The sequence below is a fragment of the Paroedura picta genome, chromosome 3, assembly GCF_049243985.1.
Source record: "Paroedura picta isolate Pp20150507F chromosome 3, Ppicta_v3.0, whole genome shotgun sequence".
In the NCBI taxonomy this organism is placed as follows: domain Eukaryota; kingdom Metazoa; phylum Chordata; class Lepidosauria; order Squamata; family Gekkonidae; genus Paroedura; species Paroedura picta.
In genome coordinates, this window is record NC_135371.1 from 166,033,493 (window position 1) to 166,060,271 (window position 26,779).

Genomic DNA, 26,779 nt, shown 5'->3' on the forward strand with positions numbered 1-26,779 from the left:
CAGGACAAAACACTGAATGGAAATAAACGGTATACGGCAAGACTAGGTTTTGCGTTCACAGAGCCGATCGGTTGAAAGAAAAGCTCACTGTTGCATCCAGCATGAAACACATCTCCAAAGGTCGTTTTAAAGCCAGTTTAACCAATAAGCTCAAGGGAAGGGTGCACCCATGTAAGGGACGTGTTGGTGATAGGCCCCTAAATACTCTTTGGCCCCTCCAAACCTGAGCCTAGAATGTTCTTATTTAAACTTAGGCTTTTTTTCCCTTGCAAAACTGGGTTTTCTGCCATCTGACCCGTTGCCAGTGCAGGGTTTCTTTTATTCATAGGATGGAAGGAATTGTGAAGAGGTTGGTTTTTAAGCTCTTTAGGGTCTTTTAAGACACAGGAATTTTTAGCGTCGTGTAGAACTTTCATTTTCAGTCGAGGCCCTTCTGTGCTTCCAAAACAGATTCACTAAACCCTCCAGCCATCTTCCTTGCAGTGAGTGAATCAATTAAAGATGCTGGTTTAGCAAACCCTAACTTACCAGGTAGTGAAGCAGCCCATGTTCAGACCACTACACTATCCCTAGTGTAATGAATCCGCGATTTTGCGTTATGTGTCCCCTGAGCCAGTTCCTGCAGATAGCTGAACCGAAAATGCAGCCCAGCGTCACAGCATGATAGCCAGACTTCACTGTGCTCAGAAGAAGGCTCAGACAACCTCATGCACCCCACAGGGGAACAAACCAGAATAGCAGAGCAGCTGTGAGGAGAAAAGTATGGTTTGTTAGACTGGAGTCCAGGAGCCTCTGAGAGACCATCAATAAGTCTGTCCCTGAAGAACGGAGCCTTGACTCTTGAAAAGTGGCACCTCAAAACTCTTGTTGGTCAGTTCCCTTGAAGGAAATGGCTGCTTTGGAGGAGTGGACTCTAGGGCCTTATACCTTCCCCAAGCTCTGCCCCCAAATTTCCAGGAGTTTCTCAACTCTGTGACAGCAACCGTAGCTCTTCACCCTCTCCCAAGAGGTGCCATTCTCTTCTTACCACGGCTACCCATTCGAGCCCAACTGCAGAAGTATCTCCATGGCCAGGCTTTGAGAACATGAGCCAACATCTCCCCCCTCATACACACACTTATGGGGCTGCTAATGGTTTTCCTTGGGATGGAAATGTCTTCATTTCCTAAGACCCGCCTTGATCTTTGTTAAAACAGTCAAAAAAAAGCACACGTAGGAAAACAGGTCCTCCAAAACTGAGCAGGGGGTGGGACTAGATGGCCTGTCTTGCCCTTTCCAACTCTATGGTTCTATGATTTTAAGCAGTGGCTGGATGGATGCTTGAGGCTGACCCTGCATTGAGCAGGGGGGTGGGATTAGATGGCAAGTCTGGCCCCCTCCAACTCTATGATTCTAAGCAGCGGCTGGACAGATCCTTATCCTGGATGTTTTAGGCTGATCTTGCATTGAGCAGGGGGTGGGACAAGATGGCCTGTCTGGCCCCTTCCAACTCTATGATTCTATGTATATAAACCAACTTGGGGAAAAACAGGTTTCTCCCTCACAGTGCTTTGAATGCTGGGCAAAGATCAGTGTGTGGTTAAAATCCCATCTCCAACTAGTCCGTCGCTGTCAAACTCCAGCCCCGCGTGAAATGCTTTTAGCTACGCCAGTGACGTGAGAACTCACAAACCAAGCAAAACGGACCCATTTAATAAAGAAGCAGAATTCACATGTGTACGCAAGAGGAAAACAAGGCCCGGCACGTTGATGGTCCAGGAATCCCCACCGGGACTTGGTGGCCGCTTAGGCGTCTCCAGCCTACCTCCGATTCTTCACCTGCGGTTGGAACTGCTAGTGTCTTGAACCTATGCCAAACCCCAAGCTGATGGGCTTCAGTGAAACGCACCACCCCAGATCCCTCAACACAGGGGTAGTCAACCTGTGGTCCTCCAGATGTCCATGGACTACAATTCCCAGGAGCCCCTGCCAGCTGGCAGGGGCTCCTGGGAATTGTAGTCCATGGACATCTGGAGGACCACAAGTTGACTACCCCTGCCTCAACATACATACATTTCCCTTGGGGGGGGGGCTTGCCTGAAATGTTTCTCGCAGGAGAGAGTAGCATCAACCAGGATTTCTTTCACAAACGGGGGAGAAATCAAGGCCGAAAGGAACTTGACCAGCCTGAAGAGGCAGATATTTCAAGCGCTCATTACCCTATTATAAAAGGAGCATTTCGGTCATAACCCAGAGAAAAGGAACGCCTCTGCGCATGACCACTAAGGCTCGTTGACTTCAAAAGGAGGGAACCAATGGTGTTTCATTCCCAAAAGGCATTGGTGTGGAGCACCGTTCCCCAGTGTTGTGGGGAGTAAAGGGGGGCAAGAAGACCCTCTCCTTCGGCCCGACCCGTTGCGACCCACAGATAGGGCTGCTTGACAAAGGCGGCAGTAACCATAGTGACGAGCGGAGGGCAAGGCCTACCGCGCTCCCCTTCCACTGCTAGTGTCTGTGAACTAGGGTGGCCTTCATCAGAGAGCCGTGGCAGCCCATTGGCCACCCTTTTCCCCGTAATTCCCAGTCTTTGGTTCCTCCCAAGGCATTGTGGGAAGGGGCCAGGATCGCCCCACCCAAAACAAGATGGGGCGGCAAGAGAAAGCGATAGGAGAGTTGGAGGATTAGGACGCAGCTGTCTAACCACCTTTGCCAACCTGTGTTGGAAAACAAGGCCTTGTGGAACCAGGCTAGGCTTGAGGCCTAGTTCTCCCGTGGGGCAGCTGGGAAGCTGACGCCGGGTTGGGTGGCTTCAGGCTGCGGGTTAGGGGCTTCGGCGACTGCACGCCCTCTCCCCCCCCCAAAGTCCTTGCACACAGAACAAACAGCTGAGCCACAATTCTTCGTCCTAGCTTTGTGTCTGGAGATTTTTCGTTTTGTTCGGAAGGGGAGGCATAGTCAGCCGGGCGGGTCCCTCCTGGAACGTGGCCCCGTTTGCCGACGGTAAGACGAGGGCTGGGCGGGAGACCACGGAGCGCCCCGCTCCGACTAAAAAACACGGAATAAAAACAACCCTGCTAGCCAAGGGTCAATCACGTCCTACTTACATATAACCTTGCCCTCGGGCTGCCTGCTCTTTTCTGGTTTCTTTCTTTTTAAAAAGAAAAAGAAAAAAAGAAAACGTTAACGGACATCTGAACAGCCATTGAGATATTTAAAAAAAAACAAAAAAAACAATCGTTTTTACAAAAGGAAAGAAAAACAGCCGTGTGATATTCCATCAGGCGGGCACCAGCCCTGTCTTTCTGTGTTCGGAAGTCATCCGCTGCACTTGAAGCAAAGTATCACCTATGGAGGAACAGAGAACAACGTTGGAGTCGAGGGGCAACTTTAAGACCAGCCCAGTTTAATTCTGGGTCTAAGTTTCTGTGTGCATGCAAAGGGTGAGTCCAGGGGCACCTTTAAGACCAGCCAAATTTAATTTTAGGTACAAACTTTCGTGTGCATGCAAAAACACCTTTTATGCCAGGCTTTTATGCCAGGCTTTTATACCCTGCTTTTCACTACCTGATGAAAGCGGTTTATAATGGCCTTCCCTTTCTTCTCTCCACAACAGTCCCCCTGTGAGCGAGGTGGGGCTGAGAGAGTCCTGATCTTGCTGCTCAGTCAGAACAGCTTTATCAGTGCTGTGGCGAGGCCAAAGTCACCCAGCTGGCTGCATGTGGGGGAGTGGAGAATCAAACTCAGCTCACCAGATTAGAATGCAGTGCTCTTAACTGCTATATCACCAACTACACCAGCAAAGTTTAATTCTGGGTATAAGCTTTTGTGTGCCTGCAAAGATTGAGCCCAGGGGCACCTTTAAGACCAGCGAAGTTTAATTCTGCATCTACGTTTTGGGATGTTGTTGGGCCAGGAGCTCTTCCCAGGTTCCAGCCCTCTAAAGCAGGCCAGCCGCTTGTGCACTGAACTAGGCGAAAGAAGGCCTAAGCTAAGAGTGTACCATGTCTTACAGATACATGAGACTGATTTCTAGAATAGTCGACCAGGAGAAGCATGTGCATCATGTACACCCCTGAATGCACTAATTCAAGCATGCACAAAGGAACAGATTATGTGACTTATTTTTCCTGCCCTTGATGAAGGTTGATCTTTCTAGGAACAATGTCATATGTGACGAAAAGGTTATTTCATTGGTTCAGTGACCAGGACCCCCCCTAAACCCTTTGGGCTCCCCATCTCACCAATCTGTGCCCCTTTTCAAATGTGCCAGGGGCCCCCTTGGGGCCATATGGCATCCCTTGAAGAAGAAGAAGAGTCGGTTTTTGCACCCTGAAGGAGTTTCAAAGTGGCTTACAATTGCCTTCCCTTCCTCTCCCCACAACAGACACTCTGAGAGTTCAGTGGGGCTAATAGAGCCTGGACAGGACTGCTCGGTGAGAACAGCACTATGAGGGCTGTGACTAGCCCCAGGCCACCCACCCGGCTGCATATGGAGGAGCGGGGAATCAAAGCCGGCTTGCCAGTTTAGAAGTCGCCACTCTTAACCACTACACCAGGCTGCCTCTCGAGATCCACATTGGCAAGGGGTGATAGAAGCTGCTGTTTCCCAGTCTGAATTCAAGATAGGCTGGAAAATCAGGGACCCCTCTGGCTTCCACCCTGCCCACAAGCAACATACGGTCTCTTCTCTTCTGCTGCTGTCACAGATTTGGGTGGAAAGGGCTGTGGGCAGGCATCAGGGAAATGGTGAGTTTTGTGCAAGCCATCTGGCTGACCCTCTTTCAGTGGTCGGGAGTTTTCCCCTCCCCTTTCTGCAGCTTTCCCGAAAAAGTGGGGAAAGTTCAGAGCACGGGTGACGCTAATCCGGGAAGCCTTGCCCTTATTCTCGCTTGGCAGCAATTGCCTCGGCGATGTCACACTGGGGCCCGATCTGACGCTGACTGTAGAGATGCGCCAGTGTTGTGTGATTCCCAATTGGCTGGGACCGCACAAAGAAGACAGATGTCCTTACACGGGCTTAATGGTAAAATGGCAAGCTGCAACGGAACTGGAACCGTTGGCGGTGAATAAACTTGGCGAGAGGTTAACCTGGGCCGAGGGCTGGGGACAACTGTAGTTGAACAGCAGCATAGATGAACTTTGTGTGAGTTGCTGCAAAGGTTCTTCCTGATGCAAAAAGCAAAGCATGGGAAAGCATACCACAGATGCAGCCGAACTGAAAGCCACAGCCTCTGTCCCCTTTTAGAATGGAATTCGGTTTCTACTCCCTTTCCGTTGTCCACTTCCCCATCGCCAAATTTAAGATTCTTCGTTCTACTTACTCCTTGGCCAGCCCGTCCTTCTCCTTCGGTGGTATATGGGCTCCTTGTGTCTCTGAGGGCAGGCCCGGCGTCCCATTGCCAGGTCTCTCTACGCAGCAGTCTCCTGTGCTTCTTCCTTCTGCACAAAAAAAAAAACCATCTCAAACTCAGGAGGAAACTGGGGAAAGGGGGATTTTTAATTCAATTGCAAATGTTGGAGAGATAGGGGGGCTGCGCTGCATTCTCATAGGTAAGTTCCTGTTTCTTCAGAGGTATTTCTGTTACATGCCTCCTTTGCGCTCTCTAGTGGTGGTTTCAATATTGCATTGGTTTATGTCTGGCGTCTCTCCCTGCAGATTTAAACAGCAGCATAAACTGATTTAATATTGAATCAACCATGGATCAAAATGTGTAGGTGTGCAAGAAAAAACATGTTTTTTTTTTACAGATTTGCATATATTAGACCCGAAAAATATTCTCAAGTTCCAATGCTGTATGCTATTCAGATTTGGTCAAATTCAGGAATCCTGAATATTGGGGGGTCTATAATAGAAGAAGGGTTGGATTTTATACCCCACTTTTCACTGCGCGAAGGAGTCTTGAAGCAGCTTACAGTCACCTTCCCTTCTTCTCCCCACAACAGGCACCCTGTGAGGTAGGCAGGGCTGAAAGCTCTGAGAGAGAATGCTCCATGAGAACCGCTTCTAACAGGAGTATGACAAGCACAAGGTCACCCAGCTGGCTGCATTAATCCCAGGAGATCTCCAAACGATTGCTACATATTTCATGACCCGCCGAGCGAGCCTGTGCGATTTCATGATATCGAGGGAGACACACGCCTGGGAGAAGCGGGTGAAGCGTACTTAATTTCCTAGTCTTCAGATGAAGCTGGACGGATCGAGCCAGCCAAGCTTCACAGATGTCAGCCGGAGTCTCTGCCTTCATCTGTGGGTTTGATTTCTCATAAGGTGCGGATCTGGAGCTTGACCGAAGCAGTCCAGTCCTCTAGAGCAGGGGTAGTCAACTTGTGCTCCTCCAGATGTTCATGGACTACAATTCCCATGAGCCCCTGCCAGCATTTGCTGGCAGGGGCTCATGGGAATTGCAGTCCATGGACATCTGGAGGACCACAGGTTGACTACCCCTGCTCTAGACCAGGGGTCCCTCACGTTTTGACCCTGCCCCGGATTGCTAGCTAACGAGACCTTTTCTGACACCACTATGCCTTCACGTGTTTAATTTGTGCATGCTGACAGGCTGTAGTTGGACCTGCATGCTAGTCATCCCCACAACCAATCTAGCTTCCGGGGAATCCAAGATACTGGTCTCCAGGGGAAAAAGCTGAACAAAACATGCATTGCAGATGTTCAGGCAAAGCGACACCGTGCATGCATGTGTACAACACATCATGTGCAAAGTCTGATCATTTGCGCGGACTGGATGAGGACCGCGTCAGGCACGCGAGCACAACTCCTTGGGAAGCTGCCATGACAAGTTATCATGAATTGTATATGTTTGGGGGGCTCTCGTGCTCTTCCTCTCCCCCAGAACTGCTGGCCGGCTTCCAGCCAACTTGCTTTTTCCAGCTTGCTTGAAACCAGACCGAGAGAAACACAAGCCAATTATGTACAGATGACTGCCACCTCACTTCATTCGTTTTGTACCCTGCTTTTTTCCTACCCAAAGGAGTCTCAAAGCGGCTTATGACTGCCTGCCCCAAAACAGGCGTCCTGTGAGGGAGGTGGGGCTGAGAGAGCTCTGAGAGAACTGTGACTGCTCCAAGGTCACCCAGCTGGATGCATGTGGAGGAATGTTGGAGAATGAGTTTGATTCCCCACTGCCCCTTTGCCCGTAGCCTGCAAGGTGACCTTGGGCCAGTCACAGTTCTCTCAGAACTCTCCCAGCCCCACCTGCCTCACAAGGTGCCTGTCGTGGGGGAGAGGAAAGGAAGACGTTTGCAAAGCGCTTTGAGACTCCTGAAGGTAGAGGACAGCAGGGCTTCCCAACGCATTCTTCTTCTTGTTCTTCATTAATAAAAGGATGTCTGAGACCCAGAGATTTTATCAGGGGGATGGAAATACAACTCCTCCCTGACTCGGCAATTCCCTTCCCCGGAGACTGGCCACCTATCTCCATGCTAGTCAGGGTCTGAGCAGGAGAATGGCCCTGAGGTGGCTTCCAACTGAGGGAGGGCTCCCTCCAAGTGCTCACAAACCCTCTGCAGTGGTGGCCCCATCTGGCCTCGGACGCCCCCTCCTTCCTGTCTCTCAGCCGCCACACTCTGAGCCCCCTTGTTCCCTGAACGGTGCAAAACAAGACTCCCCTCCTTCTTGTCAGTGGCTGGAAAGGGGCGGAGAGGGGAGGGGAGGACTCAGATGCCTTGGGAAGACGTGCCACTTTGCGGGACACGTTTGCGTGATGAATATTTGACAAGGGGCTCGGGCCGGGCTTGTTAAAAGGCCCTTTGCCATCCATTATTGAGCAGCTCAGGAAAGGATCAAAACGGTTCCCTTATGGGGAGGTGTGTGTGTGGGGAGGTGGAATTCAGGCAAATGGGGTCATTCCCAGAGAGAGGAGCGGGGGCCAAGCTCAGAATTCCTGGAGGACCTTCTCTTGGTGGGGGGGGGGGGTAAGCTTGGGCGGAAGAATGCCGGGCTGTAATCTCGCCGACGGCCACTGGAGGCCGGTATTTCACCAACTCCTTGCTGCTTCAAGGTTTTGTGCCTGCCCTGGAGGTACGGCGCGTCCGTGAGCCCACTCACATTGTGGGAGAATAATCCGTTTGGTGCTGCACTGGGACTTACACTCATCTGCAGGTGATTCTTGCAGGTAAGCTGCCTTATACAGAATCAGATCCTTGGCCCAAGGCAGGGGTACTCAAACTGCGGCCCTCCAGATGTCCATGGACTACAATTCCCAGGAACCCCCTGCCAGCGAATGCTGGCAGGGGGCTCCTGGGAATTGTAGTCCATGGGCATCTGGAGGGCCGCAGTTTGAGTACCCCTGGCCCAAGGAGTTCAGTATTGTCTACCCAGACTGGCAGGTTCAGTGTCCCAGGCAAAGTTCTTTCCCCTCACCTCCTGCCAGATCTTTGAACTGGAGATGCCGGGGATGGAACCTGGGACCTAATGCTGGGAGCGATCGAGGGCAAAAGAAGAAGGGGACGACAGAGAATGAGGTGGCTGGATGGAGTCCCTGAAGCAGTCGGTGTGAGCTTAAATGGACTCCTGGGAATGGGAGAGGACAGGAAGGCCTGGAGGATCATGGTCCATGGGGTCGCGATGGGTCGTACACGACTTCGCAACTAACAACAACAACATGTATGTCTACTTTAAAATTAAAGGACCGGCATAATTTTTTTTCTTCTGCAAACAAAAGCCCCCCCGCCTTCTAAAAACACCGCTCACAGGCACCGTGTTGGTGACCCCTGTTCTAACCAGTACATTTCAAGGGCAGTCTTATACACTGTGTGTTTCCTACAAAGAAAGCGCATGTCATCCCCATCCCTCGCAAATATCTACATTAAGCGTTCCGTTCAATTGGACGATTTCTCTTTAGCGATGCCTGTCGGACCTTGGGAAGGCAAGGAACTGCGCTCACGTTCGTCCGGCGCGAAGTTCTTGTCCTGGTTCGATTCCGGCTGAGCATGAGCTTTGGCCAAGGGGCAGCTGCCAGGACTGTGGCCGGGTTCTGAGTTGGCATGTGGGCAGCAGCTGGGGCTGTGTGGCTCCTGGCTGCCGGTGCTGACGTCCTCCTCGTCCGCTTGCTGCTTGCAGAGATGGTGTTCGACCATCATTTGGAGCTCTGGAGGGAGGGGGGAGGAAGGCAGGCATGTTAGGCATCTGGAAAATCCGTTTCCTGTTTACGTTTCCTGTCCCTCAGCGAGTAACATCAGTTTAGGCTCTGTTGACAGATAGTGAAGCTGGTCCTCAGAATTCCAGCTTCTCTCCAGGCGACAGAGATCAGTTCCCCTGGGGGAAATGGCTGCGTGGGAGGGGGTGGACTCCATAGCATCAGACTCCACTAAGGCCCCTCCCTGCCCCAAATCCTCCCCACTCCCAGCTCCACCCCCAAAGTCTCCAGGCATTCCCCCACACACAGCTGGCAACCCTAGCAACAATACAAGGTAGGGACACTAGCCTTCAAGTTGGCCCTGGGGATCCCCTGGAATTATAACACATCTCTTAACAGACTAGTTTCTCTTGAGAAAAGGGCTGCTTGGGAGGGGGGACTCCATAACATTAGAGTCCTCTGAGGCCCCTCCCTGCCCAAATCCCACCCACTCCTGGCTCCACCCACAAAGTCTCCAGGCATTCCCCAACCCAGAGCTGGCAACCCCATCCAGAATACAGAGATCAGTTCCCCTGGAGAAAAGGGCTGCTTGGAAGGGGGGACTCCATAGGATTAGACTCCACTAAGGCCCCTCCCTGCGCCAAATCCTCCCCACTCCTGGCCCCACCCCCAAAGTCTCCAGGCATTCCCCCACACATAGCTGGCAACCCTACCAACAATACAAGGTAGGGACACTAGCCTTCAAGTTGGCCCTGGGGATCCCCTGGAATTATAACGGATCTCTAAACAGACTAGTTTCTCTCGAGAAAAGGGCTGCTTGGGAGGGGGGGGGGACTCCATAACATTAGACTCCTCTGAGGCCCCCTCCCTGCCCCAAATCCCACCCACTCCTGGCTCCACCCCCAAAGTCTCCAGCTATTCCCCAACCCAGAGTTGGCAGATGTTTTTGTATATGTTTGGATATTATCGCCCAGCCTTTTTCCAACCTTTTGACCATGGAGGAATCCCTTAAATATTTTTCAGGCTTTGAGGGACCCCAGAAGTGGTGACAAAGAAGTGGGCATGGAAGTAAGATACGGCAGCCAGCCAAACAATCAATGATCTGTCATTTCCCATTTCCATTGTGGAGAAAGAGACTGGGCCTGTAGAGCAACAGGGGAAAGGAGCTCCAGGGACATCTAGTGATGTCAGGGGCCATCCAAACGTCTGGGAAAGGCCACAGAACCCCCGGGGAGCTCTCACGGAACTCCAGCATTCCCCAGAACCCTGGTTGGGAACTGCGGCATAACCAGTGCAATCTCGTACCCGGTTTTCACCTTGTTTTGCCCATTAACCTCATATGAAGTTGCCTCACAATGAATCAGACCGTAGGGCCATCATCAGAATGGCCTCCTCACGTTGGCAGTGGTTCTCCAGGGTTTCTCACCAAGGTCTTAAGCACCTACCTCATTCTTTCAAGTGGGGGTTGAGCCTGGGACCTTCTGCAGGCCATGCAGATATGCTGCTACTGGTCCATGGCCCTCCCTGGCTTAGAATTACTCTCTGAATGCCGCTGCCGTCCTCTTGACCCTGACGCCCACTGCCCTCTCTCTGGTTAACCGTCTTGATGCTTGACTGACAGCAAGTATGATATTTTCCCAGCGCCCTTGTCCCTGTGCTCAAACTGTGGAAGCTCAGCTTCCGTTTGACCTTGAACGTGGCTGTCCTTTGAAATGGATCCCACAAGGCCTGCCCCAGCCTGACAGATATACTGCAGTCCCACCCTGTGAAATATCTATAACACACTGTGTGTGTGTTTGTGTGTGTGTGTGTGTGTGGGGGGGGGAAGGTTGGCCAATAGGAGAGAACATAAAAGCAACAGGAAAGAGGAAAAGCGGTCCCATGCAAAATTGATGAGGCAGGAGACCAGGCAGGGAGAAACAAGGATGCATTTAGCACAGAGAAAAGAATTCAGAAAGGGGGTTGGGGGCAATCAATTGTGAAGCTATAAAAAGGGCAGAACATGAAGGGTTGAGCCACACATTCAAATAAGTCACCTGGTACAGTTTGCGGGGGACTCATTAGGCAGGAAAGGGGGTTCTGGATGTGATATCTAAATGCTGTTCTGGATGAAATTATCTACCTGCATGCAGATATCAAGGAGGAAATCCAGACTCGAGTCTCTTTTCTGGACAACCCAGCTGCCTACATTCAGAGAGTTTTTACAAAAGGGAACGTTCAAATTTGTAATCCCCACATGCAGTCTAAAGTGGTACAGTCCCACCCAAGACATAACGCGTGGTCAGGAGTAAAAGATGGAAATGCGGGTGCTTGGCCAGGATTGATGAGATAGTTGTCTATATTCAGGGAATTTTTACAGAAGGGTTCATTCAAACGAATTCCTCAAATACCGTCTGAAGTGGTACAGTCCCTCCAAAACATATACCACATAACCAGCAGGAAGAGTTGGAAATTCCGGTGCTCAGCCAGGACTGATGGGCTATTTGTCGACATTCAGGAGTTTTTACGGACAGGTGCATCCAAATGTGTAATCCCCACCTACTATCCCAAAATGGTATAGTCCTACCCGAGACATAAGACTGACCATCAAAAGGCAGGTTAGAAGTAACATCTATCAGAGGCTTGTCGATGTGTAACTGGGCATGCCTACGTCCAATCAGGGTGGTGGGCGTGGATTAGATGACCTTTCCAGGTACCTTCCTGTTCTATAATTTGACGATGCTCATTTAAAAATAAAGCTTCATTAATCGCAGGATGGTATTTCTGGCCTGCTGACAAAGAAAGCACATAGCCGACTGCATGCAGGCACGCACAGTCACATCTTAATAAACAGCTGAGCTCTGTATGTACTTGCAGGGCTGTTAACAGGGAAACAGAGCCCACATGCTGTCCTTTGGCTCTCTGATCACGCCTGCTTGCTGCATTTATCTGTGAAGTAAGACTCTTCCAGAAGACGGGCAAGCTTTCTCGGGGCTCCGAGCCTCTGCTTAGGATTTCGGAGAGGCAACAAAGAGTCACCCTGATGCACATACACAACCAATGAGGCAGGTGTGAGGGGTGCCAAGAACTGCCTGGTGCTGAGTGTCACAGCTTCCTCAGACTCACGCTCTAAACTTTCAGGCGTCACAAAATGCGCCAACGTGCAACAGAACTGGCCCTGCCGAAACCCACAGTCCGAAAGCCCTGCAGCACCAAGAAGCAGGTTGGTAACTGCATTTCTCTCGACCTGATGCCAACTGGAGACACAAGAGGATCGAACTCAGGGCTTCCTGCCTAAGGAGGTGGTGTGAGCTCCCCCTCACTGGCAGTCTTCAAGCAAAGATTGGAGACACACTTTTCTTGGACGCTTTAGGATGCTCTGGGCTGATCCTGCGTAGAGCAGGGGGTTGGACTAGATGGCCTGCGTAGCCCCTTCCAACTCTATGATTCTGTGAAGTGCAGAAGGGAGCTGCTTCCGGCAACGTCCCCATCTGATTTTAAAGTCCTTAGCATGAGTCTGATAGAGACACAGCATATATCCGGGGTCTGGTGAGCTGGCCTTTCCTGGCCCCTGTCTGATATGGTGCAATGTGGCTTCATGTGCTTGCCAAACATGCTGCATATTTGGGTTTACAGTGGTCATACAATGGTCATTTCTCTTTGGTTCCCTCTGAGAGCCAGCCTGCTCTCAGTGGATATGATAATAATAAGAGCTGTTTTTTTTTAAACTACAAGAAGGAGTCCCAAAGTGGTTTACAAACACCTCTTCTTTCCTCTCCCCACAACAGGCACCCTGTGAGGTAGTTGGGGCTGAGAGAGCTCTGAGAGAAACTGGGACTGGCCCAAGGTCACGCAGCAGGTCTTATGAATCTTGAAGCAGCTTACAATCGCCTTCCCTTCCTCTCCTCACAACCGACTCCCTGTGGGGTAGGTGAGGCTGAGAGAGCTCTGAGAGAACTGTGACTGGCCCAAGGTCACCCAGCTGGAGTAAGAGTGGGGGATCAAATCTGGCTCTCCAGATTAGAGTCCGCCGCTCTTAGCTGCTCCACCACGCTGGCTCTCCAGGGCAGAGAGGCCTACAAAATAGCTGTTGGGTGAGGCTTTGGAGGGGTTCTAGTCCCACCTCTGCTACAAAGCCAACTGGAGGAGCTTGCCCCAGGCACTGTCTTTCAGCTTCACCTCCCTCGTTGGGTTGTTGTTAGGGTAAAGAGAGGAAGTTGTTGTTTATTGTTGTAATTTTGTCTGGGGTTTTAATGGGCATTTTAGTGGGGCTTATGTAGACATTTGTAACCTGCCACGAGCCGTATGGGAGTGGTGGGTAAGAAATCTAATAAATGAATGAATGAATGAATGAATGAATGAATGAATGAATGAATGAATGAATGAATATGAAGAGCAAACCTCCGGTGTCACCATGGAGGAAGAGTGGAATCAATATGCACACACTAGGTAAGCGGTGGCCCAAAGGTGGCTCTCCAGAAGTCCATGGACTACAATTCCCACAAGCCCCTGCCACCTGGGGATTGTAGTCCATGGACTTCAGGAGAGCCACCATTTGGCTACCCCTGTGCTGGACAAACAAGTCACACGGTTACCTTTCATGGTAGGCGTGGTGCGGGAGACCTTCTTCCTCTGCCGCGGAGACATGGACAGACCCGGCTGCAAATGAAACAAAAGGCGACAGCTTTACAGACCGCTCACTCCTAAGGAGCGATGGCAGAGAACAGACAGCCGCAGACCAGTTGGATGTTTAGCAGAGTAAGTCAATTGCAATGGAAATAATCCAGTACAGACCCAGGAGGGTCTTCTTTCTAAGGAAAAGTTTACTTTGTAATTAAGGAAAGGATTTGCAGGGGAAGAAAACAACAGTCTAACCTAGCGGTTCTCAAAGTGGTTGGTACCCCCATGGGGGGGGGGGCAGTGGAAGGATCCAGGGGGGTTGGTGCAAAATTTTGAGGCAGTTGGGGGTGGTGAGGAATTTGGGGGCAGTAGGGGGGGGCAGCAGTTTGATTCTTCTTGATGCAGCTGCATTTTCCCAATGAGAGACGTTCCAAGGTGGCTTGCTGTGGCGTGCCTCAGGCTAATAGTGACCGTGGATGTCCTCGGTGGCCTCCCTTCCCAGTGCTGACCAGGGCCAACCCTGCTTAGCTTCCTGAAGAAAACAGCTTGAGAAGGTGGACTGGATGGAATCCTATTCCTGCTGCGTTTCTCCCCCTCCTCAGACTCTGTCCTTCCTGGGCTCCACCCCAGGTCTTCAGAAATTTCTTAGCCCAGGGTTGGCAACCCTTCCACAAAAGTTTCCATCTTTGGGAGGCTGGAAAAGCCTTCTCCTGCTTGCTCCTGGCCATGTGATATTCCAGTCTCTCTCTCTCTCACTCTCTCTTTCTCTCTCCCTCCCACTCCCACCCTCCCTCTCCCTATCTTCCTCTCCCTCTCTCACCCCCCTCTCCATCCCTCTCTCTCCCTTCCTCCCCCCCTCTCTCTCCCCCTCCCTCCCTTTCTCTCTTTCCCACCTTTACCTGGAGACTGGCACCCCTATTGTCTGTCTGTCTGTCTTGTCTGTCTCTGCCTCTCTTTCTCTCCAATGAAGACCCCAAGTGGCTTTTACAAACAACTTTTTGGAAGAAATTATACATCTTGTTCCAGACTAAAGATACGGCCACTGCACAACCACCCAAAAAGAAGTGTAGGCAACAGTACTAGTCTCTGAAGTGCCTTGTTTAGCTACTCCGCTGACATGCACTCCAAGGAACCATCGCGAAAGCTCCAAGAGTGGCCCCGACAGCCACCCAGATAAGACAGGAAATGGGAGGAGGAGCTGGGCCAGATAGAACAGTCCCAACCTGGCCCCCCCTGAGAGCTCGTTGGCCCCATCATGGTTGGCGTTGACCTCCTTCTTGCTGACTTTGGGTGCCAATATGTAGTAGGGGAAGGAGGATCGGAGGGAGCGTGTGCAAGAGGCTGTGTGGGGCTGGGAGCTGGAGCTGAGCCCAAGATATTTGGTTAATAGAGCAGAGTTTAGGCTTGCTGAAGATTCCAATGCCTCCTCTTGTGGGCGGGGCTCCGTCCGGAGGCTTTGGAACAACTTTCTTGTGATTGAAATGGCTACCAGAAGAAGAAGACCACCCATCCATTGAGTGTCCCAGACATAAGACATTCAGAGGTGGCTTTCCATTGCCTTTCTCCACACAGCAACCCCAGTCATCCTTGGTGGTCTCCCACCTAAGTACTGACCACAGCCAACCATGTTTAGCTTCCAAATTCTGAAAAGCATAGACCCAGCTGGATCATTTTGGCAGCTAGGAGCAAGTAGGGAAGACCTGCAACCGCCAGTACCTTCTGTTGATGGATCAATGGAATCTACCCAGCATATACACTTATCGCCAAGTTGCTCATGGTTTATCTCTCGATTCAGAGTTAAAGACCCTTCTGGGTATTTTATGAACTGGTTCAAGCAGTGAAGTCATAGAATCATAGAATCTTAGAGTTGGAAGGGGCCATATAGGCCATCTAGTCCAACCCCCTGCTCATCTGGACTGCAAGGTGCAAGCAGGTGTTATGTGTGTGAACTCCCCCCTACCCAATATCCCCTTTCTCCATAAGAAACCAGCACATGGCAGGTTATTTGAGGGGGACAGAGTGACACATTCAAGCAAATACTTGTGCCTTCCACAATAAGCTTTACCACCGCATTGCTTGCGATGGGCCCAAGTTACACAAGAGAAAAACAAGAGCACATACCTTCAACAGAGGGTTAGGGAGTCGATCCTCATCAATTTCTGGATGCAGGAGATACATTTGTGGGGAGATCATGGGTGGGGAGAAAGAGAAAAAGAACAGTTTAATCTGGAGGATCGTCCCTGGGTAGAGTCACGGCATTGCAGAAGCCATGATGAAACCAGGATTATGTCAAGATGTCTCTATTCATACATTATGCCAAACCGTAGTTAAAGGTTCAACAGCCAACTCTGGTTCCCACTTTGATGACCCCTGGTTCGTAAAGTGCCTTCCATTCGATCACACCAACCACCGTCGATTCGAGTTCTGTTTTCACACATTGTCTGGAATCGTCTGTTCTGCTCTGCACTCACAGGCGCGGGAGTGAAGGAAGGAAACATCTCCCAGGGACTCTGAGATGTAGAGCAGGTTCATGACTTACAAAAGACTCCTATCAGTGCACCTAACGAGGAAACATTTGCCAAGAGAACCAGAGCGCATTGATCGAGCCTTCCGCAGATGGTGTTACGGAGATCCCCCAAGGCACTTCCCACAATCCTGGCAGAGGAACAATGCGCTATCATGACTGCAAACACCTGCCAATGGAGGGACGCAAAGGCCACTTCCGTGGGTTGGCATCTTCACCTCCAGCCAGCCCGAATCCACCTGCAGCTCTTTCTACCTCCTCCCTCTGCAGCAAAAAGCCTCTGGAGCAACAAGGCTGGGTTATCAGCTGCCAGAGGCTGAAATGATCCTCACATACCCCTAAATTCTTTTTGTTGTTGCTGCTGTGTTTGTCGGCTAGCTCTCAGCCCGTCTGAGTGCCAATCTGTTCAGAAAAGCAGAGTACCAATGTAATGTAATCCACCTGCAACTCCAGCGTTGCCCCTAAACATAAGCAGACTGCACTTTCCGCACAAGAGTATAATAATGGTTTTAAAAAATAAAATCCCCCTTACTTGTACATAGCCTCATTGTGCAACTGTTTTGATCTACAGTCCTGGGCCATATTCAGAATTTATATAGATAGGCATAAGTTCCCCCACTACGTTGGAATCCAAAAGATATTTAGCTGGTAGTTGACATTCTAGCTGACACATTACAAAACCTACGTCAGTCTTTCTCACATCTTTTGACTGTTAAGAAACCCCTGAAACATTCTTCGGGCTTTGAGAAACCCCAGAAGTGGTGGGATTATGCAGACTATGGTTGGGAAGCAGAGCTGTGGACACGCCCACCCAGGGCCCCACCTGTTCCCACGCCCTCCAGGCCCCTCATTGGCCATTTCGGGAGGGGGTGGGTGGGTGGGTCAACATGACCCTATAAGGCAGTGATTCTCAATCTGGGGATTGGGACCCCTTTGGGGGGGGTCAAAGAACCCTTTCACAGGGGGCGTGGCAGGTCAAGCAGCTTGGCCGGGGGGGTGCCATCTACACAACAGCCTTGCTGGGTAGATTGGGAGAGTGTTCGTCTGTCTGGAGCAGCAGAAAAGAGCGAGATCGGCATGGTGGGACAAGAGGCAGAACTGAACTGAGAATATATACAATCCTGAACAATGGATCTTCGCACCATTGGTCCGTTTCGGTTTGATTTCTGTGAAAGAACCCTTGCCTAATTTTATGGTTGGGGGTCACCACAACGTGAGGAACTGTATTAAAGGGTCCCAACATTAGGAAGGATGAGAACCACTGCTATATGGTCATATCACGATAAATGTTTTTTAAAAATTATATTTAACATTAACAAACTCCCACCCATTTGGGAAACTCTTCCAGGGCTGCAAGAAAAGCTGACCTAAGTATTTCTTAGCCGAGAAAGAATATTCCTTCGCTGAGATTGACGGCCACACTTCTTGAAGGCTTCACGATTGCCCCTCCGTGACACCTGCATGCAGCCAGTTCTCATTGGCCGTCATTGCTGTGACATCATCCCATTTGTGACAGGAGGCCCAGTGGGCCAGAATTTCCCAGGTGTCTACTCCTTGGGATAAAGCTGACCCAGTTCCCTAAGCCAACCCCCCCTGAAACACAGTGCCACGGAGGCGGCAGACCACGAAAACAAAGGCGACAAGCAAACTCAAATCCGAGAGGAACCTTTTCATTATTGGGAGGGCTTGGGGAGAATATTTTGCCCTGCAAAAGGCACCCCTGCCTTCCCAAAATGCCAAGTGGGAAAATGTTCGGGGAGGCCCCCTCTATTTCACACTCTGCAAAGGGTACCCAATTTCGGAGCATCTCTGTCACCCAGGAAACATCACCGAGTGTTGCCATGGGAACTGGGATTCTGCCGGACTCCCCGGCTCCCTCCTCGACTGCAGTGGGTCCAGAAACTGTTCTAAAAAGATCCTGCGAATTTCCTCTTGTTCTGCCCCTGAACAGGCGACCAGGAACTAACCCTGCAAACGCACTGGGTGCAATATTGGATGAATTGTACTGAATCGGGGCAGGGAGGGCCTTAGCACAAGCCCAGATTCAAGGAGTCCCTTTGACCCAGTTAGCAACCCTTAGTTAAGCAGGGACAATGGGACTTCGAAGAGATCAGCAAGCCGGGGCGTCTGTAACACACACACGAGTACATACGTGAAACTGCCTTATACTTAATTGGATCCTTGGTCCGTCAAAATCAGTACTGTCTACCTGGGGTAGTTAAACTGCGGCCCTCCAGATATCCATGGACTACAATTCCCATGAGCCCCTGCCTCTCAGGAGCCCCTGCCTGTATGGGGGGAGAAGAAGAATTGGATCTTATACCACGCTTTTCACGACCTGAAGGCGTCCCAAAATGACTTACTGTAGCCTTCCTTTCCTCTCCCTGCAACAGACACCCTGTAAGGTAGGTGGGGTTGAGAGAGCTCTTTGGGTGTAGTGATTAGGGACTTCTAAACTGGTGAGCCGGGTTTGATTCCCCGCTCCTCCTCCACATGCAACTGGGTGACCTTGGGCTCCCCACAGCTCTGAGAAATCTGTTCTGACCGAGTAGTAATATCAGGGCTCTCTCGGCCTCACCTGCCTCACAGGTGTCTGTTGTGGGGAGAGGAAAGGGAAGGCGACTGTAAGCCACTTTGAGACTCCTTCGGGTAGAGAAAAGCAGCATATAAGAACCACCTCATAGAATCACAGAATCATGAGTTGGAAGGGGCCACACAGGCCATCTAGTCCAACCCCCTGCTCAACGCAGGATCAGCCCTAAGCATCCTAAAGCATCCAAGAAAAGTGTGTATCCAGCCTTTGCTTGAAGACTGCCAGTGAGGGGGAGCTCACCACCTCCTTAGGCAGCCTATTCCACTGCTGAACTACTCTGACTGTGAACATTTTCCCCCTGATATCTAGCCTATATCGTTGTGCTTGTAGTTTAAACCCATTACTGCGTGTCCTCTCCTCTGCAGCCAGTGGAAACAGCATCCTGCCCTCCTCCAAGTGACAGCCTTTCAAATACTTAAAGAGGGCTATCATGTCCCCTCTCAACCTCCTTTTCTCCAGACTGAACATTCCCAAGTCCCTCAACCTATCTTCATAAGGCTTGGTCCCTTGATCCCTCTTCTTCTTCTTCAGTAATATCAGGGCTCCTTCAGCCTCACCTACCTCTGTTGTGGGGAGAGGAAAGGGAAGGCGACTGTAAGCCACTTTGAGACTCCTTCAGATAGAGAAAGAGGACTGTGACTAGCCCAAGGTCACCCAGCTGGCTGCATGCAGGGGAGGAGTGGGGAATCAAGCCCAGCTCACCCAATTAGAAGGCGCTGCTCTTAACCACTGCAGCCCATCACTCAGCAGCTCACCCAGCCCAACAGGCAGAAAAGGAAGTTTAAAATAAAATCAGTCAAGAATCAATACATTCTTCTAATGCTCTGTGCCCTTTTGCACGTCCACCCTATGCAAACAGCAACACACCTGGGGGTGCCTTGCTGTCGCGCTCTCGAGTAAACCTGCCGAAAGGACCACGAAAGGTCTTGCTGTCTCCCGGGGAAGGGAGAATAGATAAGACCAGCTCAGATAAGCCTGCAGAGATGCCTGATAAGAATGTATGGAAATATCAGTGCGATGCAAAAGGAAACAGGCAGCTGCTTTAGGAACACAGAAATAGAAGCTCGGCTGTCCCAGGCTAACCGGCTCCATATCACACACACACACACACACACAATCGAGGACGAAACCCTGACAAAAGGTACTGTCATTAACAGGAAATCCTGGCAGATAGTATACAATCAGACAGCATGAACTAGTCACACAGGGGTGGCTAAAATGGTGTGTCTCCAGATGTCCATGGACTACAATGACCATGAGCCCCTGCCAAGGCAGGGGCTCATGGTCATTGTAGGCCATGGACAACTGGAGACCCACCGTTTGCTCACCCCTGTAGTGATTAAGAGTGGCAGATTCTAATATGATCAGATTTAATTCCCCACTCCTCCTCCACAGGCAGCCAGCTGGGTGACCTTGGCCACTCACAGTTCTCTTAGAGCTCTCTCAGCCCAAACCAGCCTCACAAAGGTTCCTCTGGTGGAAAGGGAGAAGGGAATGCAGTTGTAAGCCACTTCAACCCTAAAGCCAATGGGGTGTAGTGGTTAAGAACGGCTGCCTCTAATCAGGAGAACCGGATTTCATTCCTCACTTCTCTTCCACATGCAGTCAACTGGGTGACCTTGGGCCACTCAGTTCTCTCAGAACTCCCTTGGCCTCACTGACATCACAAGGTGCCAGTTGTGGGAAGGGAATGCAATTGGAGGCCACTAAAACCGTAGAGACAGGAGGGTGTAGAAGTTAAGAGGCAGCCTCTAATCTGGAGAATTGGGTTTGATTCTCCCCTCCTCCTCCACATGCAGCTAGAGAAGTGACCTTGGGTCTCACAGTTCCCTTAGAGCTATTCTCACAAAACAGTTCTTTCAGAGCTCTCTTCCCCACCTAGCTCACAAGGGTGCCTGGTGCGGGGAGAGGAAGGGAAGGCGATTGTAAGCGGCTCTGAGACGCATTTGGGTAGCGAAAAACAAGGTACAGCATGTGCAAGATGGAGGAAAGCTCGGGTGGTAGAGCTGCTAAAAAGTGGACAGGCTTAAATTTAAAAACATTTAATCCATGATCCGGGCACTTTTACACATACTAAATAACAATGCACTTTCCATCCCCTTGCAATGCACTTTACGACTGAATTTTACTGTGAAAAATAGAAACATGTATTTGCAAACAGTCATTAAAGTGCACTTAGAGTGGATTAAAAGTGCACTATTCAGCATGCCTACTTGACCTACCTCACAGTTATTGCCAGGATCAAACCAGGGACCACAGATACCGCCCCGTATTCCATGCAAGAAAAAGCAGGAAAGAAACGCAAAATGAAATCAATTAAGAAGAAGAAGAGTTGGTTCTTATATGCCGCTTTTCCCTACCCAAAGGAGGCTCAAAGTGGCTTACAATCTCCTTCCCTTTCCTCTCCCCACAACAGACACCCTGTGGGGTGGGTGAGGCCGAGAGAGCACTGATATCACTGCCCGATATCACTTTCCCCATTTGGGAAACCCTTCCCAGGCCATCAACCCCAGGTTGAGAAAACATGCGGTACCCAAACACATCAAACAGTCCCTCTTTTGGACCTTAATCCCTTTTTTTAACATGTATCATTTTAACTATTTAACATGCCGTACTATTGATTTGGAAAATGTATATGCCGCCTCTCTAGACATTGAACTCACAGAATATCATTAAACCATCAGAAAGGCTCAGTACTAAAAATGGCCAAATTGAACCAGAATTGCCCCCTACGTTTGATTGCGGACCTCGATTAAGGTTCAGCCTTCTTTAAAACCGCCACCTTGCTGATGAGCACACCCTGGCAGATATCTGACTTCCCAGGATGCTAATTGCAAGGGGCTTAGTGCCGGATTCGATATTTATGCACACTGATGGCACCTCCGTACGGTGGCGCCTTTGCACCCCCCCCCCTTTAGCAAACACATTTTTCGTTCCGCTCCAGCGGGCTTTTGGGTCTCCGTGGAAAGTACGGTTTGGAATGCACACCCCAAAAGGGAGCGTGGAAATTTTTGGCTCTCAAATTATCTCTGCTCCATTTGAACATCAAATGCAGGTGCCCGCTGGCAGATGGAAGGAGGAGGAGGGCTTGAGGCAGGCGATGGGAATTTAAAAAAAAAAAAACATTCACTGCAGCTGCGATTGGCATGGGAGAGCAGAGTGCATGTTGCAGGCAAGCGCAAGTGAGATTTCCCTCACCCCAGTCTGCTTTTTGCCACCAAGCTTGTGTGTGTGTGTGTGTGTGTGTGTGAGGGGGAGACTTTTGCCTAGGATATATTAAATAGGTTCCATCCAACTTGCTCTGTAAAACTCTGAAAACAGAGCAATGAATTTGGACTGGATGCAATAATGCAGTGCCGACTTGGACTCCCCAGCAGGTAATAAGAAAGCTCCAGCAGGTAATAAGAAAGCCTAGGGATCAGCAACCTTTTCTAATTAAACAACCAGGAGTAATAGCCAGACCAAGCATAATATAGTCAGGAGAGGTTTAAGGATCTGCAGGGCCTAGCAGAGTACAGCTGTGGCAGGAACAGCCAGATAGGGGGCAGATGCCCTGCCCCACAATCGAAAAGGGTATCATTCTGAGTGTCCTTAAAGAGGGCAAAGGGGGAAGGAGAGAGGATATGGTCTTAATTCATGGGGGAGAGCCACCGTGTGGGGCCCCTGGGGCCCATAACATTTGCTACATGGATAAATGGACCATAGGTAGAGTGCAGGAGTGCCCAAACTGTGGCGCTCCAGATGTCCATGGACTACAATTCCCATGAGCCCCTTCAGCAGATGCCATCAGGGGTTCATGGGAATTGTAGTCCATGGACATCTGGAGCGCCACTGTTTGGACACCCCTGGGGTTCAGGTGTTGGATAGGGATCTGGGAAACCCAGGTTCAAATCCCCACTCTGCCACGGAAGCTCACTCGGTGATCTTGGGACAGTCGCACCCTCTCCCCCTTGCCTACCTCACAGGATTGTTGTGAATATAAAAGGGCAAAGGAGGGAATGTTGTACACCACTTTGGATCCCCATGGGGCAGAAAGGTGGGGTATAAATGAAGTAAACAGAATGAACACAAATCCAGAGCAAGAGATTTAAGAGCCAGTACAAGAAAACCTATTTGCATAAAACTAACTATACAGTATAATATTACCCACCGTTGACATGCTGATTAATGAGCCACAAAATTTCTGCACCCCAAATACTGCTTTTTGCAAGCTCCTTTATTAGCAAATGGCGCACACAAGGCCTCACGATAAGAAATAATTAATCTCTCTAAAAAAGCCCTTCTGCCCCATTACTCTCTCTGCCGCCCATTCTTTTCCCACCCTGGCTATTCTGACACCCTGCCTCCGGCAGGCCTGAATGCAAGGATTCCACTTTCTTCTTTGGTGAGTCATAATTGGTTCAGAACAGAACCACAGCTCCCTAAGGGGGCAGATCTCTGGCTTAGTCCACGAAGATCAATGCCCTGAAGAGTCTTCCTGGGCTCAAAGGAACCGTGCGTCAAACTCTCTCTTTCAAAGAACCGAGAAATATCGCCTTCGTCTTGCTTTCGGAAGGCCAAGAATCGGATTCCTCACAAATAAACCTGTTTCTGGATGCCCTGAACTGATTAGCTTAGAGCAGGGATTCTTAACCAGTTCTCAGTGAGCGCTCCCTGGGGGTTCCCCGGCCTTCCCCCCATAGCCTGACAAATGGACTCGGCCACAAGCGTCTCCCAGCATTGCCGTGAAAGCAGGGAACTGGTCACTTCCACGGACCTGGGGGTGGTGTTCTCGCGTGGTCACTGTGTCTGTGAAAGGGGGCCTGGGTGCCTACTCCTGCCTTCAACCCCATCCTTTGTCTCCCCCTCCGCAATCTTTCTTGGGTGTGGCAGGGAGGCGTGGCCAGATGACATCACTTCCAGCCCGGTTCCTGGGCTTCTTGAAGCCTGAAAAATATTACAGGGGCTTCTCTATAGTCAAAGGGTTGACAAAGGCTGGCTTAGAGGCAAGTGGGTGAAGTTGTACTATGCCAGGGTGGTCAAAGGGTGGCTCTCCAGAAGTCCATGGATTACAGTTACCTTGAGTGCCTGTCGGCAGCTGGCAAGGGCTCACGGTAATTGTAGTCCATGGATCTCTGGAGAGCCACTGTTTGGCCACTCTTGGTCTATGCCCTATAGTGGCCACATAACTACATTAAGTCTCTGGTCATATTTTTCAGAGGTTTGTGGGTTCTTCCAGACTCTTCTCTCGAGGGTTGTGATAAATTCAGACCCAAACAGAACCAATGCCAGGGACCGGTATCCATCTGGGACTGAATGGTTCATGGACGCTACTGCGTTCTGAGAAAGGCATGTGAAGGCAGGAGAATGGTCAGTTGTTTTGCTGCATTCCTGCAGCCATTGAGAGCCAGCTTGCTGTAGTGGTTAAAGGTAAAGGTAAAGGTATCCCCTGTGCAAGCACCGAGTCATGTCTGACCCTTGGGGTGACGCCCTCTAGCGTTTTCATGGCAGACTCAATACGGGGTGGTTTGCCAGTGCCTTCCCCAGTCATTACCGTTTACCCCCCAGCAAGCTGGGTACTCATTTTACCGACCTCGGAAGGATGGAAGGCTGAGTCAACCTTGAGCCGGCTGCTGGGATCAAACTCCCAACCTCATGAGCAAAGCTTTCAGGCGGCTGCCTTACCACTCTGCGCCACAAGAGGCTCTACACTGTAGTGGTTAGGAGTGCGGATTTCTAATCTGGCGAGCTGGGTTGGATTCCCCACTCCCCCACATGTAACCAGCTGGGTGACCTTCGGCTCACCACGGTACTGAGAAAGCTGTTCTGACTGAGCAGTAATATCAGGGCTTATAAGAACCAACTCTTCTTCTTCAGTAATATCAGGGCTCTCTCAGCCTCACCTTTCTCACAGGGAAGAGGAAAGGGAAGGCGAATGTAAGCCGCTTTGAGCCTCCTTTGGGTAGAGAAAAGCAGCATCTAAGAACCAACTCTTCTTCTTCTTCAGTAATCTCAGGGCTCTCTCAGCCTCACCTCCCTCACTGGGTGTCTGTTGTGGGGAGAGGAAAGGAAAGGCAATTGTAAGCCGCTTTGAGCCTCCTTCTGGTAGAGAAAAGTGGCATATAAGAACCAACTATTCTTCTTCTTCATTGGAATTTTTTTTTTAGGGGGGGGGGCAGGTTGAATGAAGCGATTCTTCTCCAACTTCGTTCCTGCTCTGAGGAGAACATGAATGCTTCGTCTCCTACAAACTGATTATGAACCCTTTGCAAAACTATTCTTTCCATCTAACAGCTGAACAAGAGGACTGCGCAATCAACTAAACACAGAGTGTCCCCCCCTCCCCCCATTATTTCAGCCTGATTTATGTTCCAGCGCTTTCTTCATAAAAATAAGCAATTTCACTTAATCCAGTCTACACCACCGTCCTCCCTTGCTGCTTAGTCGTATAGTTCGGGGTGAAATAACCCAAAATGTGGATAGGCCACCTTCAAGGCAGTCCAGTTTTGTACACATGAAACATCCTCATACTGAATGAGAGCACTGGCCCATGGGAGGGCAGCACTGCCTGCCAGTTTGGTGTAGTGGTTAGAAGTGCGGACTTCTAATCTGGCACGCCAGGTTCGATTCTGCACTCCCCCACATGCAGCCAGCTGGGTGACCTTGGGCTCGCCACGGCACTGATAAAACTGTTCTGACCGGGCAGGAATATCAGGGCTCTCTCAGCCTCACCCACCCCACAGGGTGTCTGTTGTGGGGAGAGAAAGGTGACTGTAAGCCGCTTTGAGCCTCCTTTGGGTAGGGAAAAGCGGCATATAAGAACCAACTCTTCTTCTTCTACCCAAGGATTACTCAATCAGAGTTTCGGGATAGGACAGGATGGTCCATTGAGTGCAAGTTCAGATCCGTTATAGCCCACCTAACGGCTCACACACTGTGCCCATGTGGTGTTAACAGAGGCGAGAACGACTTAATTCCTCCTAACGGATTCCGGAGGCTCCTCTCCCATGACCACTAATGTCTTATCCATCCCCTAAATGAGGCGCGAATGCAGATCAAAAAGGGACAAAAAATTGCCGGCTCGTCCAGAAACTGTCTGAAGTTGCTATGCTACCACACGCTCAATTAAGCTTTCCTTAAAAGGGAAGATTGGGTATTACTTCAGAAAAAGAAAAAAGAAAAGAGACACAATAGAATATTCTCGTCTGCCCTACTTAGAAAAAAAGAAGAATCAAATTAAGAAAAGAAAACGATCTTTTCCGTAGCCGGGGTCATCCGATTTATTTTAAAGGCTGGCAACGTTCCCAATTTCCGTTTTAAGGCCAAGATTGTCCTGGGATGAAAACGTTTTCGGCCTGTCAGACTTCCTTATATGGAGGAATGTCCATTGAAACACTCACTCACTGGCCCGGATTTCCTTATCTCCACCTTCTCTGATTACACAACCCCGTGTCCTTTTGGGAGTTTGGTGCCAACAGAACTCAAGGTTTACAGTGTGGAATTCCTGCTGGGATGCAGGGCAGTTTATAGAGAATCAGGGCCCGACAGCTCCCACGTGGATACTTACTGGTACTTGTAATAGGGTTGCCAGCTCCGGGATGGGAAAAACCTGGAGGCTTTGGGGGTGGAGCCTGCAGAGGGCGGGGTTTGATGAGGGGGGGGGACTTCACTAGGGTATAAAAACCAAACAGTACCTTCTCAGTGGCCGTTTTCTCCAGGGGAATCTGGTCTCTGTTGCCTGGAGATGAGTTGTAAATCTGGGGGATCCCCAGGTCCCGCCTGGAGGCTGGCATCCCTAACTCAGAAGCATGAAGGCCATTTGGTTAGGTCAGGGATTCCCAACCAGGGTTTCCTGAGGGCTCCCGAGGGGTTCTGATCCAAAGGAGAAAGTAATCCCATCAGAGCTGTCACGGACTAAACAATAATAATTACAAAGGGATACTTTCCTAGTTGGACCATAAGGAAGGCCGAGCGTCAAAGAATTGAGGCTTTTGAACTCTGGTGCTGGAGAAG

The 26,779-nt window shown here is 50.3% G+C and overlaps 1 protein-coding gene across 2 annotated transcripts in view; it reads right to left on the reverse strand.

Annotated features, from left to right (window-relative positions):
• Positions 1-1,672: 1,672 nt before the first annotated feature.
• The window catches only part of PPP1R1A (protein phosphatase 1 regulatory inhibitor subunit 1A), an 83,488-nt gene continuing 58,381 nt past the window's right edge, over positions 1,673-26,779 (reverse strand). Inside the window, exons 3-7 of one of the 2 annotated variants that reach the window (XM_077329272.1) lie at positions 15,792-15,829; positions 13,646-13,709; positions 8,880-9,083; positions 5,301-5,418; positions 1,673-3,324 (exon numbers count right to left, since the gene is read on the reverse strand). In XM_077329272.1, the coding sequence (XP_077185387.1) occupies positions 3,321-3,324; positions 5,301-5,418; positions 8,880-9,083; positions 13,646-13,709; positions 15,792-15,829 (428 nt within the window). In that variant the 3' untranslated portion in view covers positions 1,673-3,320. Of the gene's footprint in view, positions 3,325-5,296; positions 5,419-8,879; positions 9,084-13,645; positions 13,710-15,791; positions 15,830-26,779 lie in introns of those variants that run through there. The other variant, XM_077329273.1, reaches the window with a different exon arrangement.